This window comes from Schistocerca gregaria, chromosome 3, assembly GCF_023897955.1.
Source record: "Schistocerca gregaria isolate iqSchGreg1 chromosome 3, iqSchGreg1.2, whole genome shotgun sequence".
NCBI classification, from domain to species: Eukaryota; Metazoa; Arthropoda; class Insecta; order Orthoptera; family Acrididae; genus Schistocerca; species Schistocerca gregaria.
The window spans coordinates 553,302,539-553,318,365 of record NC_064922.1 but is presented as its reverse complement, the minus strand read 5'-3'; the positions used below and the strand labels follow the sequence as shown (position 1 = coordinate 553,318,365).

Below are 15,827 nucleotides of genomic sequence, written 5' to 3'. Positions count from 1 at the left end.
CGAGACCGCTGCTTACCATTCCACGATTTTTTAGTTCGGGTTGATCGGGACTCCATGCCTGTCATACGAATATACACAAATAAAAAAAAAGTTTTGCATCGCCCCGGTTCCTAGAACTCCTGAACACGACGTTGACTGTGGTAAGTGTATCACAGAAACAGTCCCTTTGAGTGTTCAGAGATGCCCAAAGATGTAAACAACCATGCATGAGCAGCTCCTATTAGACAGAGGAGGTCCGACAGCCGATCAGTTCCAGTCATTCCACCAGGAAGGAGGTACACGGCTCGTGTTGCCTGTAGCTCAATCATGTCTAGATGTTCAATACCGCCGTTCGATCGCGTCCGCATTGTGCCAGGAAGGGCTCTCAACAAGGAAAATGTCCAGGCGTCTCGGAGTGAACGAAAGCGATGTTGTTCGGACATGGAGGAGATACAGAAAGACAGGAAGTGTCGATGACATGCCCTGCTCAGGACGCCCAAGGGCTACTACTGCAGTGGATGACCACTACCTACGGATTATGCCTCGGAGAAACGCTGACAGAAACGCCACCTTGTTGAAAAATGCTTTTTGTGCAGCAGGCTGCATGATGCGCAACTTCAGTTCCGACGTCCATCATTGAGCTCGCACCTGCATAGAATCACCGTACCCAACAAGTTCGTGCGCCTGCGCGAGGACGGCGTCCTCACCTATTCCATGAGGTTCGTACGGCACAGGGCTTTAAATAATATTTACAGGACATTTTCCTAATATACACTGGCTTCCGGCGGCTATCTGATTTGGTGAAGACTGCCAGTCTCGCTAGCGGGATGAAAGCAGAGCTCACCATCTGCAGCATCGTCGACAGGACTGACTGCGGACCTTTGGTACAGAGCCGAGTGGAGGGTCTGAATCAGAGGCTGAGAAGGTTCTGCGACCGTGTGGGCTGCAGATTCCTCGGCTTGCGCCATAGGGTGGTGGGGTTTCGGGTTCCGCTGGATAGGTCAGGAGTCCACTACACGCAACAAGCGGCTACACGGCTATCAGGGGTTGTGTAGCGTGGGCTGGGCGGTTTTTTAGGTTAGATGGCCTCGGGCAAGTACAGAAAGGGCAACAGCCTCAAAGGGTGCGGGGCAAAGTCAGGACATGCGGGGACCAAGCAGCAATCGGTATTGTAATTGTAAACTATCGAAGCTGCATTGGTAAAGTACCGGAACTTCAAGTGCTGATACAAAGCACCGAAGCTGAAATCGTTATAGGTACAGAAAGCTGGCTGAAGGCAGAGATAAATACAGCCGAAATTTTTACAAAGGCACAGACGGTGCTTAGAAAGGATAGATTGCTTGCGACAGGTGGTGGCGTGTTTGTCACTGTTAGTAGTACTTTATCCTGTAGTGAAGTAGAAGTGGATACTTCCTGTGAAATGTTATGGGTCGAGGTTACACCCAACAACAGAGCTAGGTTAATAATTGGCTCCTTTTACCGACCTCCCGACTCAGCAGCATTAGTGGCAGAACAACTGAAACAATTGGAATACATTTCACATAAATTTTCTCAGCATATTATAGTCTTAGGCGGAGATTTCAAGTTACCAGATATAGAATGGGACACTCAGATGTTTAGGACGGGTAGTAGGGACAGAGCATCGAGTGCCATTATACTGAGTGCACTATCCGAAAATTACCTCGAGCAATTAAACAGAGAACCGACTCATGGAGATAACATCTTGGACCTACTGATAACAAACGGACCCGAACTTTTCGACTCTGTAAGTGCAGAACAGGGAATCAGTGATCATAAGGCCGTTGCAGCATCCCTGAATATGGAAGTTAATAGGATATAAAAAAAGGGAGGAACGTTTATCTGTTTAGCAAGAGTAATAGGAGGGAGATTTCAGACTACCTAACAGATCAAAACGAAAATTTCTGTTCCGACACTGACAATGTTGAGTGTTTATGGAAAAAGTTTAAAGCAATTGTAAAATGCGTTTTAGACAGGTACATGCCGAGTAATACTTTGAAGGACGGGAAAAACCCAACGTGGTTCAACAACAAAGTTAGGAAACTACTGCGAAAGCAAAGAGAGCTTCACTCCACGTTTAAAAGCAGCCAAAACCTCTCAGACAAACAGAACATAAACGATGTCAAAGTTAGCGTAAGGAGGGCTATGCGTGAAGCGTTCAGCGAATTCTAAAGTAAAATTCTATGTACCGACTTGACAGAAAATCCCAGGAAGTTCTGGTCTTACGTTAAACCAGTAAGTGACTCTAAACAGCATATCCAGACACTCCGGGATGATGATGGCATTGAAACAGAGGATGACACGCGTAAAGCTGAAATACAAAATACCTTTTTCCAAAGCTGTTGCACAGAGGAAGACCGCACTGCAGTTCCTTCTCTAAATCCTCGCACAAACGAAATAATGGCTGACATCGAAATAAGTGTCCAAGGAATAGAAAAGCAACCGGAATCACTCAACAGAGGAAAGTCCACTGGACCTGACGGGATACCAATTCGATTCTACACAGAGTACGCGAAAGAACTTGCCCCCCTTCTAACAGCCGTGCACCGCAAGTCTCTAGAGGAACGGAAGGTTCCAAATGATTGGAAAAGAGCACAGGTAGTACCAGTCTTCAAAAAGGGTCGTCGAGCAGATGTGCAAAACTGTAGACCTGTATCTCTGACGTCGATCTGTTGTAGAGTTTTAGAACATGTTTTTTGCTCGAGTATCATGTCGGGTTTGGAAACCCAGAATCTACTCTGTAGGAATCAACGTGGATTCCGGAAACAGCGATCGTGTGAGACCCAACTCGCTTTATTTGTTCATGAGACCCAGAAAATATTAGATACAGGCTCCCAGGTAGATGCTATTTTCCTAGACTTCCGGAAGGCGTTCGATACAGTTCCGAACTGTCGCCTGATAAACAAAGTAAGAGCCTACGGAATATCAGACCAGCTGTGTGGCTGGATTGAAGAGTTTTTAGCAAATAGAACACAGCATGTTGTTATCAATGGAGAGACGTCTACAGACGTTAAAGTAACCTCTGACGCGCCACTGGGGAGTGTTATGGGACCATTGCTTTTCACAATATATATAAATGACCTAGTAGATAGTGTCGGAAGTTCCATGTGGCTTTTCGCGGATGATGCTGTAGTATACAGAGAAGTTGCACCATTATAAAATTGTAGCGAAATGCAGGAAGATCTGCAGCGGATCGCCACTTGGTGCAGGGAGTGGCAACTGACCCTTAACATAGACAAATGTGATGTATTGCGAATACATAGAAAGAAGGATCCTTTATTGTATGATTATATGATAGCGGAACAAACACTGGTAGCAGTTACTTCTGTAAAATATCTGGGAGTATGCGTGCGGAACGATTTAAAGTGGAATGATGATATAAAATTGTTGGTAAGGCGGGTACCAGGTTGAGATTCATTGGGAGAGTCCTTAGAAAATGTAGTCCATCAACAAAGGAGGTGGCTTACAAAACACTCGTTCGACCTATACTTGAGTATTTGCTCATCAGTGTGGGATCCGTGCCAGATCGGGTTGACGGAGGAGATAGAGAAGATCAAAAGAAGAGCTGCGTGTTTCGCCACAGGGTCATTTGGTAACCGTGACAGCGTTTAGCAAACTCAAGTGGCAGACTCTGCAAGAGAGGCGCTCTGCATCGCGGTGTAGCCTGCTCGCCAGGTTTCGAGAGGGTGCGTTTCTGGATGAGGTATCGAATATATTGCTTCCCCCTACTTATACCTTCCGAGGAGATCACGAATGTAAAATTAGAGAGATTCGAGCGCGCACGGAGGCTTTCAGACAGTCGTTCTTCCCGCGAACCATACGCGACTGGAACAGAAAAGGGAGGTAATGACAGTGGCACGTTAAGTGCCCTCCGCCACACACCGTTGGGTGGCTCGCGGAGTAGAAATGTAGATGTAGATGAACCGCGACACCATGCAGCGCGGTACAGATGGGCCCAACAACATGACGAATGGACCACTCAGAACTGGCATCACGTTCTCTTCACCGACAAGTGTCGTATATGCCTTCAACCAGACAATCGTCGGAGACATGATTGGAGACAACCCTGTCAGACTGAACGCCTTAGACACACTGTCCGGCGAGTGCAGCAAGGTGGAGGTTCCCTGCTGTTTTGGGGTGGTATGGGGCCGACGTACTCCGCTGCTGGTCATGGAAGGTGCCGTAACGGCAGTGCGATACGTGAATGCCATCCTCCGACCGAAAGTGCGACCATATCGGCAACACATTGGCGATGCATTCGTCGTCATGGACGACAATTCGTGCCCCCATCGTGCACATCGTGTGAATGACTTCCTTCAGGATAATGACATTGCTCAACTAGAGTGTCCAGCATGTTCTCCAGACATGAACCCTATTGAACATGCCTGGGATAGACTGAAAAGGGCTGTTTATGTTCGACGTAACCCACCAATCATACTGAGGGATCTACGCCGAATCGCCGTTGGATCAACAGTGTCTTGATGAGTGTTTGGATAGTATGCCACGACGAATACAGGCATGTATCAATGCAAGAGGACGTGCTACTGGGTATTAGAGGTACCGGTGTGTACGGCAATCTGGAACACCACCTCTGAGGGACTGATGACCTTACCAGTTAAGTCCCATAAGATTTAACACAAATTTGAACACAAAAATGTGTGGTTTGCGTGAGCAATAAGAAGGGCGGAACTTATGTTGATCTCTATTCCAATTTTCTGTATAGGTTCCGGAACTCTCGAAACCGAGGTAATGCAAAACTTTTATTGATGTGTGTAGTATCGATGCGTTCAGGAGGTCCTTCAACTCCCTCAAAGATTTCAGAGGCCTCTGGCGACTAGCGCTTTGAGAGGATGGACATACTGTCTGCTCGGCCAGTACAAGGTCGAGCAAACACGTCACGTATCATGTCTGGGGTTGACAAATGAGCTTGTTTGCAACAGGACAAGTATCCAGTCAAACAGTTCTATGATAGCTGAAGTAATTCTGTTGTCAACACGACGAACATTGTTGCATCTCAGTTTTTTTCTAATTGGCTTTCGGAATGTGCCGATGCAGCCATCTCAACACAGGAAGTGTTAGCCGGTCGGCGTGGCCGAGCAGTTCTGGGCTCTTCAGTCTGGAACCGCGCCACCGCTACGGTCGCAGGTTCGAATCCTGCATCGGGCATGGATGTCCTTCGGTTAGTTAGGTTTAAGTAGTACACGAAAACGAGTAAGTCAGACGAAGATGGAACACAGTATACACAGTGGTACTATACTACAAAAATCCTACTGGTAACATAACAATTATAACTCACCATTGGTACATATCTGGAATATTCCCAATTCAGTACGCATGAATGACTATATATCTAAATTATCAAAAATGTTTTTTATATATCCTGTGACAATTGTTTCAGAACTAACGGAAAGAATTGAATATTTGTGCATGACTGTAAGTACCATCTAGACAGAACAGGGGAACGATTTACAAGAACCAGTGTTGTACAGACGCACAGGTATTCAGAGACACACACATAGTAGGCACGTAGTGACATACATTTAGAGGCTGAATATTCCATATTCTGCAGAGTAGCACGTGCGGATATGGCCAGTTAATTAAGGTTTGATCTTCCCCTGGCATTAGAAGTACAAGTAGCATTAAATTAGCAGCGCCGGGAGCTATATTTTGATTTTGGTAGTTTCGAGAAACTCATACAATAGCTTATACGTTGTTATATCGTTGGAAGCTAACAAGGTTTGGAGGCTACTTGGGAACTGAGGACCAAGAGATCGAAGATTACTTGCAAGAATGTTTATGTGATATGACTTCCGCGGACCTTACACAAATACAATATATTGTTCGGATCTTCTTCCTCGCCGCAAACACATAGAGAGACGCTGCTTAGGTTGAGCCGATAGAGGTGTTTGTTGAACTTCTAGTGATTAAATTTCAGCCGTGCTATAATTGTCGTGAAGCTCCTTGGTGTTTGTGCCCTATTATACAAAGATACTCTTGGAACTGTAGGATGAACTAGTGCCTTTGATCTAAGATGTCCGTGATCATTTCTCTACCCAGTCTGAGGACAACCGCTTTCTGATCATGGGTATCATATCGGTGAAAGAGAGTTTATCCTACTTAATAATTCCGTGCGGAAGTACTTGTTTTGTTAGGTCACCTGCTTGTCCATTTTCAGGTATCTCAGAGGGGCTTTTCATCCATACCATCGCATAAATTCTGTAGAACATAGAGGACCCCACCAAAGCGTGACAACGCAGGGCCAATTATACCAAGAAAAACTCTGCCTTCATCTTGCTCCAGTGGGTCCCAACCCCTATCGACCACATTTCACAGACTCGACCAAAGAGCGATGTTGAGAATTACCTCTTTAACAATATTTCAAGTATAGTTATGACAATAGGGAATGATATATCGTATCAGCAGGCTGCTAATAGGTCAATTCTGCTGTTACAAGCAGATATGATCCGGTTGTCAATTCAAAATACGTTGACATCTCTCTTACACTCCAAAACGGCCTATAAAATCTTCCAATGGAACGCAGGATAGCTCAAGGCAAACAAAGAGATCTTCTATATTTTCTGCTCCGAAATAAAGTAGACGTTTGTGTCATCACCGAAAAATGGTCGAAACCGAACGAAATATTCGAACTCCTGGGATACCCTGTTATTAGACAAGATAAGAGATCGTGACTACGGAGGTGAAGCGTTGTTGGTAAAAGTAGGTACCCACTTTTCCCGTTGTCAATAATGGCCCTAGCATGGCCCATTGCAAATGGTGCGTATCCGTCTGTGGACCAAGGACTTCCATCTGAATTTGACCTCAGCATACAAAGCACCTAACGAAAGACTTTACAAGCAACAGTTAATAACAATCATTGCTTTCCTCGAAAATCCCTTATGGTACTAGGTGGCTTTAATGACCACCAAGCATTGTGAGGCTGCTGAAGTGAAAACGCAATGTGAAAAATACTAGAGCATGCACTAGGTTCGGGAAACATTATAGTACTAAATTATAGCTCACCCACACGAATAGTTCGATCAAATGAAGCCGAGGCGGCAGTGGACTTGAGTATAGTATCACCTGCGCTGTCTACTGGAACAACTGGGGAAGTTCGGATGACTTACCAGTTCAGATCATAATAAACGTACAGACTAGAGAGACTGTGAAACACGCAATCAACCAGAAAGTGAACCCAAACAAAGCGAACTGGAGTCTTTACGAAACACTACTATAAGACACACTGGAATCGAATACCGATACTGGCAATTCGGACAGAGATTCTGAGGTCTTGGTGTCGCTTATCAGTGAACAGCGGAAGTCTCAATACCTCCAAAAGGACATGAGTGGACTAATTATCGTCCATCACACTGTTCGTGGTTTTCAGAATGTGACGCACTCCTCAAGGAACGAAGGGAGGCATTAAGAAAGTACAAAAATCTTTTTAATGATACATACTTTGTAGCCGCTAAGAAAGTACAAGTTGCAGACGAGAAAATATTCAAGCACAAAACAAGAAAATCGTGGCACAATTTCTGCACTGCAATCTGTAAAGATACTCAATTAACCAGCAACTGAAATGTAATACAAAACATTTCTGACTGTATTTGATTATTTCTTGTGAGTGTTTATAAAAGACTCTGTTTACGTCCTTCGTTACCAGTAACAAAGCATGAACTGAGACATCGAATAACAGCAGCTGTGGAAGCTGTGACTCGAGACATGCTCGCTGCAGTGTAGGAACAATTTGAATGCCGCATTGTCATGTACCGTGCATTTAAAAGTGGGTATACTGAAAACCTGTGAAAAATTATGAAAAAAAAATTTTTTGAGTTTCCGTTCATGAAAAAAGGAATTTCATTCAATATATTTGTTAGTTTCAGAAATACAGAAGTGCCAAATCGGACGATTCTTTTTGGTACACCCTTTGTGATCAGTCTTAGTCCCCAAACAGATCCTTTGTATGTCTTTTCATTGTCTCAAAAATAATTTCCGAACTTTGACTATTTTTTGCTCATTTGAATGAGAACCTGACCTTAACGATTTCGTCTATCCAAGCAGGTCTCCAGGACCGATCCAAACTTCCGCGACACAGAGTCTGCAAGCATTGCGCTCGCACATTTCGTAATTTTATGCGGTTGAAGTATGGATACATTACTGACGGTTACAATGTAAGTGTTTATATAGTGGCTGTATCCTTAAATTACGATGTCCTTCAGAGATGCATGCATGTCATTCATTTAAATCTCTGCTTAAGTTCTCACTCTTTGAACGTTCCAGATACCGGCCCACAGTGTCCTTTATCTGGGCAGTAACTGTCGGACGTTTTTCATATTCACGTTTTGAGGCTTCGCTTCGCAGTGTGGAGCTAAAAACTTGTGGCTGATAAAGGGATGCTGATCCATTGATCCAAATCCCAACCTGGAACGACAGAATTTGTCATGTTTGCTCTCGTAGACTTCTCTGGAATGCACCATGTCTTAACAGCCTCCAATTTTCCTTCCTCTAAGATGGAATATGAGTTCTGGAGGGATGGAGAGCCTTGTTGTTTACACTAATGTGACAAGTCATGGGATAGCGATATGCACATAATACAGCGCTTACACAAGGTAAAAACTGACAGTGCATTGGCGGAGCTGTCATTTGTACTCAGGTGATTCATGTGAAAAGATTTGGCAGCACGACGGCAGTTAACAGACTTTGAACGTGGACTAGTAGTTGGAGCTAGACACATGGGACATTCCATTTCCGAAATCGTTAGGCAACTCAATATTTCGATATCCACAATGTCAAGTGTGCGACAATACCAGATATCACAACGGACGCCACAGTGGCCGACGGCCTTCACTTAACGACCGAGAGCAGCGGCGTTTGCGTAGAGTCGTCAGTGCTGACAGACAAGCAACACTGCGTGAAATAACCGCAGAAATCTATGTGGGACGTACGATGGACGTATCCGTTAGGACAGTGCCGCGAAATTTGGCACCGACGCGAGTGCCTTTGCTAACAGCAGACATCGCCTCCAGCGCTTCCTGGGCTCATGACCATACCGGTTGGACCCTAGACTGGAAAACCGTGGCCTTGACAGACGAGTTCCGATTTAAGTGAGAGCTGTTGGTAGGGATCGAGTGTGGCGCAGGCCCTAGGCCATGGACCCAGCTCGTAAAAATGACACTGTACAAGCTAGTGGTGGCTCCGTAATGGTGTGTGCTGTGTTTACAGGGAACAGACTGGATCCTCTAGTCAAAATGAATCAGTCATTGACTGGAAATGTTTACGGTCTGCTACTTGGAGACCACTCACAGCCGTTCGTAGACTTCATGTTCCCAAACAATGATGAAATTTTTATGGACGACAATGCGCCACGTTGCCGGGCTACAGTTCTCTGCGATTAGTTTGAAGAACATTCTGGACAATTCGAGCGAGTTATGTGGCCATCCAGGTCGTCCGACATGAATCCTACTGAATATTTGTGGGACATAATCCAGAGGTCAGTTCGTACACAAAATCCTGACCCGGCAACACTTTCGCAGCTATGGACCGCTGCAGAGGCAGCATGGCTCAGTGTTTCAGCAGGGGACTTCCAACGACTTTTGAGTCCATGCCACGTTGAGCTGCTGCACTACGCTGGGCAAAATAATGTCCGACACGATACTGGGAGGTATCCCACGACTTCTGTCACGTGAGTTTGTAACTATGAACAGTTGTTTTAATTAATTTTAATAAACTTTCGTCGCAGCACGAGATGAAAATAATAATGCGACAATGGAAACCAGAATTGAGTCAAACGAAACTAAATATCTGGTTGTGAACTGTGACATTAGGTCCAAACCATACTTCAGTAATGACATAGTGATGAGGAAAGTATAGAATTTTAAACACTTTTAATCTTATATTGACATAAACTGCACCGGTAAGTACGGAAATAAAATAGATAACATAACAAATGTGAATATTATTAGAGCATCTGCATTAGTTTTTGTGGGATGATAACGTTTAATATAAAAATAAAAGATCCTGCAGGCTGATGGCTGAACCTGTCGTTATGGATTAGAACTATGAATTTTTAATGTTGATCTCATAAGAATGCTGTGGAAATGGATTACTTGCGAAGGAAGGAAAATTAGAGATTATCGTCCTTTCGACAACGCGGACTTTAGAGACGATGCACGAGCTCGGATTACGAAAGAATGGTGAATGAAACTGACCCTTTTCAGACGAACCACCGCAGAATTTTCCTCGAGCGATGTGAGGAAATTATGGAACACCTGAATCTGGACGGCCGGACGGGAACTTGAACCGTGGTCCTCTCGAATGCGAGTCCAGTGCACTGACAATTGCGCCACCTTCCCCACTGCTTGTGAAGCAGCACGAGAATATCAAGAGTGTAAGGCAAACGAGCGATTTTAAACAAAAATGAAACGGTGCTAGACAAAATTGTGAGATGGTTAAGCTGCTATGGTCTCTTATTGTGTATGTCAGATCAACGTTAGCGATGAAGATATTTAAATGGATACCACGCGTAAGACGAAATCGCGAATGATTGCGCCATTCTTGGAAGATTAATATGACAACGAAGTTACGCATCCCACACGACTTTTCTGTCTCATTGCCTTTATGCAACCCACCACCAGTGACAACATGTCCAGCACTTCCACATCTAATATCTAGTTAACGTAGTTCTAGTTTGTCAAGCTCTACGCAGTTTCCCCATTCATGCAAGTGCTGGTCCGACTGTATCACCGTGTAACTGTACCAAGAGAGGTAGCGACGTGCTGGGATGCCAGACTCGCATTCTAGAAGTCTGCCACTCAAACTCTGAGCAGCAATCCAAATTTAGTTTTCGACCATTTTTCTTAGTCACATATAGCAAATACCAGTATAGTTCCATAGAAATACAAATGGTCAATTTCCTTTCCCTTATCCGATTTTCATCATAATCTTTGCAGACCTCGTTGTCGATGGAACGTTAAAACCCAGTCAGTATTCAGTCTTTGATGCCTTCGTCCAACTTCCACTCGAGAACAGCATTTAGCTCACGCACATTCCCTGAGCAACATGAAAGGCTGAGAGGTTTTCTGTAATTAGTCGGCATTTGAACCCTTGCAGGGTCGTGCTCTAGCATCATTCTACTTTCATTGAAACAATGACTAATGCCTTAGCCACATCACAATGACACCCAGCACTGGAAACTTCATTTCCACATACCGTTGCGTCTTCTCAGTTGCGATCGCTTCACAGTAACTCGATATCATCTTCTGTAGTCATCAGAAGCGCAATCTTATTACTCTTTTTTCTCCAGAACAGATGTCTTGAATACACACAGAATGTACAACGTGATAGATATTATCTTATACCCTACGAATTCCTCCAGCAAGATTATAGAAAGTACCACTGCTTCCTTTGTGAACGGCACACCCATATTACTGCTTCCTTTCTGAATCGCATGCCCAGGCTATGTGAGCATTATGGAACAAAGCAGTGATCTTCGAGAGAACGCTTTTTGCCAAGCGTAAACACTTTTCATATAAACCATTGACGCTGCCAACTAAAATATTCCTCACGTCGATACATATTATTAGAAGTGACTAAAAAAATTAAAAACTCGCTCAGTCGGAGCGTGTGATACTATAATACAAATGTGCTACCTAATTTTCCCCCTTTTTGTTTATTGTAAGTGTGATGTACACTCCTGGAAATTGAAATAAGAACACCGTGAATTCATTGTCCCAGGAAGGGGAAACTTTATTGACACATTCCTGGGGTCAGATACATCACATGATCACACTGACAGAACCACAGGCACATAGACACAGGCAACAGAGCATGCACAATGTCGGCACTAGTACAGTGTATATCCACCTTTCGCAGCAATGCAGGCTGCTATTCTCCCATGGAGACGATCGTAGAGATGCTGGATGTAGTCCTGTGGAACGGCTTGCCATGCCACTTCCACCTGGCGCCTCAGTTGGACCAGCGTTCGTGCTGGACGTGCAGACCGCGTGAGACGACGCTTCATCCAGTCCCAAACATGCTCAATGGGGGACAGATCCGGAGATCTTGCTGGCCAGGGTAGTTGAGTTACACCTTCTAGAGCACGTTGGGTGGCACGGGATACATGCGGACGTGCATTGTCCTGTTGGAACAGCAAGTTCCCTTGCCGGTCTAGGAATGGTAGAACGATGGGTTCGATGACGGTTTGGATGTACCGTGTACTATTCAGTGTCCCCTCGACGATCACCAGAGGTGTACGGCCAGTGTAGGAGATCGCTCCCCACACCATGATGCCGGGTGTTGGCCCTGTGTGCCTCGGTCGTATGCAGTCCTGATTGTGGCGCTCACCTGCACGGCGCCAAACACGCATACGACCATCATTGGCACCAAGGCAGAAGCGACTCTCATCGCTGAAGACGACACGTCTCCATTCGTCCCTCCATTCACGCCTGTCGCGACACCACTGGAGGCGGGCTGCACGATGTTGGGGCGTGAGCGGAAGACGGCCTAACGGTGTGCGGGACCGTAGCCCAGCTTCATGGAGACGGTTGCGAATGGTCCTCGCCTGTACCCCAAGAGCAACAGTGTCCCTAATTTGCTGGGAAGTGGCGGTGCGGTCCCCTACGGCACTGCGTAGGATCCTACGGTCTTGGCGTGCATCCGTGCGTCGCTGCGGTCCGGTCCCAGATCGACGGGCACGTGCACCTTCCGCCGACCACTGGCGACAACATCGATGTACTGTGGAGACCTCACGCCCCACGTGTTGAGCAATTCGGCGGTACGTCCACCCGGCCTCCCGCATGCCCACTATACGCCCTCGCTCAAAGTCCGTCAACTGCACATACGGTTCACGTCCACGCTGTCGCGGCATGCTACCAGTGTTAAAGACTGCGATGGAGCTCCGTATGCCACGGCAAACTGGCTGACACTGACGGCGGCGGTGCAGAAATGCTGCGCAGCTAGCGCCATTCGACGGCCAACACCGCGGTTCCTGGTGTGTCCGCTGTGCCGTGCGTGTGATCATTGCTTGTACAGCCCTCTCGCAGTGTCCGGTGCAAGTATGGTGGGTCTGACACACCGGTGTCAATGTGTTCTTTTTTCCATTTCCAGGAGTGTACTTGTTTTACTCTGTATCTCATTAGGTACTAAGTGTTAATGAGAAATAATACATAAGCTGCAACCTGCGTATATTATTTTGGATTAACGCCGTTAGGGAAAGTTAGGAAAAGCAATATCGTTGACAGTGAAAATAGGTGTAGGAGCTCTGTCTCTGGACGCTAGTGTGACGTCAGAGCACAGCGCGCAAGAGACTGACTTAGTTGTGAGACATGAGAGAGAACGCACGCAAGTGGCCTGCAACGTCGGGCCTAAGTGAGGCGCGATTGTCACTAGCGGTTGACCAAGAGCGGGTTCAATGTGGGCAGATGTAAAAGGCTCAAATAACATCGAGATCTTGTCCAATAATTGGTCGTTGTGAATCAAAGTGTGAAAGCAATTGTACATGGAGCAATGGGAGCATTGTAGATGACGGTTTAACAGCTGGTGCGAACAGTAAGGTTGTTTTAGTTTACGTTAGAAATTTTGTGACTCATCACCTAGAGAAAATCTCAGTGTACTTTGTTGCACTAACACGTGTTGCAGGTAAAAACTGTAGGCACCTGATATTGTCATTACCCTCAGTCGTTTTCACCCGCTTATGGTACCATTCTTTTACAGTTGTGGAACAACCTAGTGTCGTTGTTTAAAGACCTAAAGGAAAAATATTCAAATCACTGCCAGTTTGATTTGTTTGCAATAATGATAATTGAATGTAATTAATAATGAAGTCTCAATATGTTATCACCGTTTTTCAATAATTTTAGAGGCAAATACGTTCTTGGTAGTTGAGTAAAGTGAAGTAACTAAAACAAAGCTAATCCTGGCAAGCTGAAATTAAAGAAGAGAATAAATGAAGTTTACATGTTTTATATCTGTGTGCATTGTAATAATGCTGGTGTGTGCTAGCTTCTTTCGTCTTTCGGCGTTGTCAATCTGTGGAAAGTCAACAGTTGCTTATGTGACCCAGTAGAATTTCCATAGTAATTAGAATCTGTTCAAAGTACGTAGCATGCCATGTCCATGAATCTAATGCACGTAAGTAAACGTTACTCTGGGATTAAGTAAATTACTGTCGTAACAAAAGAAATACTTCCAGTCAGTCAATTACCTTGCAATAAGCATATTAAATATCTTTTTTCAAATTAACATAGGTGAATAGTAACAATATCATATAATCGCTGTCTTTACCCATTATTCTTTCGTAACGTATTGTCAGAAACGTGTGTTAACTTTCTGTTGCCATACGTACATCCAAACTGTTAGATATTCATTGCTGTCCTTAGTATTGGTCAGATATTGGACAGACAGTGCCAAAATGAGCTGGCGACTTTGCTGATTAATTTCTGTATCTTTTCAACTAATTTTTTCTGAACTCTTTTAGTCATTGGTACCCCTTTTCGTTTCGTATCTTATGTGAGCGATGGCGCTGTTTTAAATATTACACGAAAACCATGAAAGTAGAACAGCTTGTTCTTTAGAACGGCTTGATACTCACTTTTCTCCAATAAACGGTCAAATTTTCTTCGAAGACGATACTGTCATCCAAAATCTAGTTCATAAGGCATACGCGATCACGGTCATATCGCATTAAACGATCAGTAAGGGGAAAAGTTACAAACGGATAGGCATTGCCGTACCTTTTCCAGAATTTCCAAGATAGTCAAAGAGGTCATATTTTATGGTCCTGACATATAAAATTTGATCAAAGTGAAGGAAACCCTTTTTGGTGGTGTGGGAGGAGAGGAGTAGTGAAAAGAAGCTTGGGCTTCTTTCCTGTAAGTGCCGGAAAACTAGTTTGGCAATAACAACTCCAAGTGCAAAATGGGTGCATAATGCCGAAGGCGTATAAATAACGAAATGTAACTAACTATGAGTTTACTTCAGACACAGTTACACTCTTACCCGAAAAATCTTGATGAAATAGGTGATTAACTTATTCGAAGCCCCCAGGATCGTTACGAAGAAAACTGGTATCATTCTTTTCTTATTGATTTCTGATGGTCGGTCGTGTGAGAAACAGTTCATTCGAAATAAACTCCTCCCTTGGGATAAAAGTATTCATTATACAAAAGAAAGTAATTACAATAATGTGTGGGGTTAACACTGAAACATACCTTAGATAAATGATGAATTACTGTGCTGGTAAACTTCTACGTTATTTGATACAAAGACAGCTGAGTAAAACTGAACGTATTCAGACAATTCCCTCTTTACTTAACCTGATCATCAATAAACTGACACACAATATATTTTTTTTAAAGCAACGCAATCTAACTTTCAATAATCCCTACAAAAGAGTGGCCCTGACTAACAGTAACGTATATCTTTCATGAATGACTTACCACACAAAAATCGTCGTTACTCGAAGTACTGCAATACAGCGAGCGCCAATACTGCCAGCTAAATAGAAGATTCTAACTAGTGAAGGCATTAACTACAGTTTGGCATAGTTAGCAAATAAAAGATTTTGATACAGAACAAACAATGTACACTCCTGGAAATGGAAAAAAGAACACATTGACACCGGTGTGTCAGACCCATCATACTTGCTCCGGACACTGCGAGAGGGCTGTACAAGCAATGATCACACGCACGGCACAGCGGACACACCAGGAACCGCGGTGTTGGCCGTCGAATGGCGCTAGCTGCGCAGCATTTCTGCACCGCCGCCGTCAGTGTCAGCCAGTTTGCCGTGGCATACGGAGCTCCATCGCAGTCTTTAACACTGGTAGCATGCCGCG

The 15,827-nt window shown here is 44.6% G+C and overlaps 1 protein-coding gene across 3 annotated transcripts in view; it reads left to right on the top strand.

The window, feature by feature from the left end:
* The window catches only part of LOC126355973 (uncharacterized), a 185,466-nt gene that overhangs the window by 84,796 nt on the left and 84,843 nt on the right, over positions 1-15,827 (top strand). Inside the window, exon 1 of one of the 3 annotated variants that reach the window (XM_050006582.1) lies at positions 676-698. The exons of the other annotated variants lie outside the window; for them this stretch is intronic. Within the exon in view, the coding sequence (XP_049862539.1) occupies positions 694-698 (5 nt within the window). The 5' untranslated portion in view covers positions 676-693. Of the gene's footprint in view, positions 1-675; positions 699-15,827 lie in introns of those variants that run through there. 3 annotated transcript variants of the gene reach the window in all.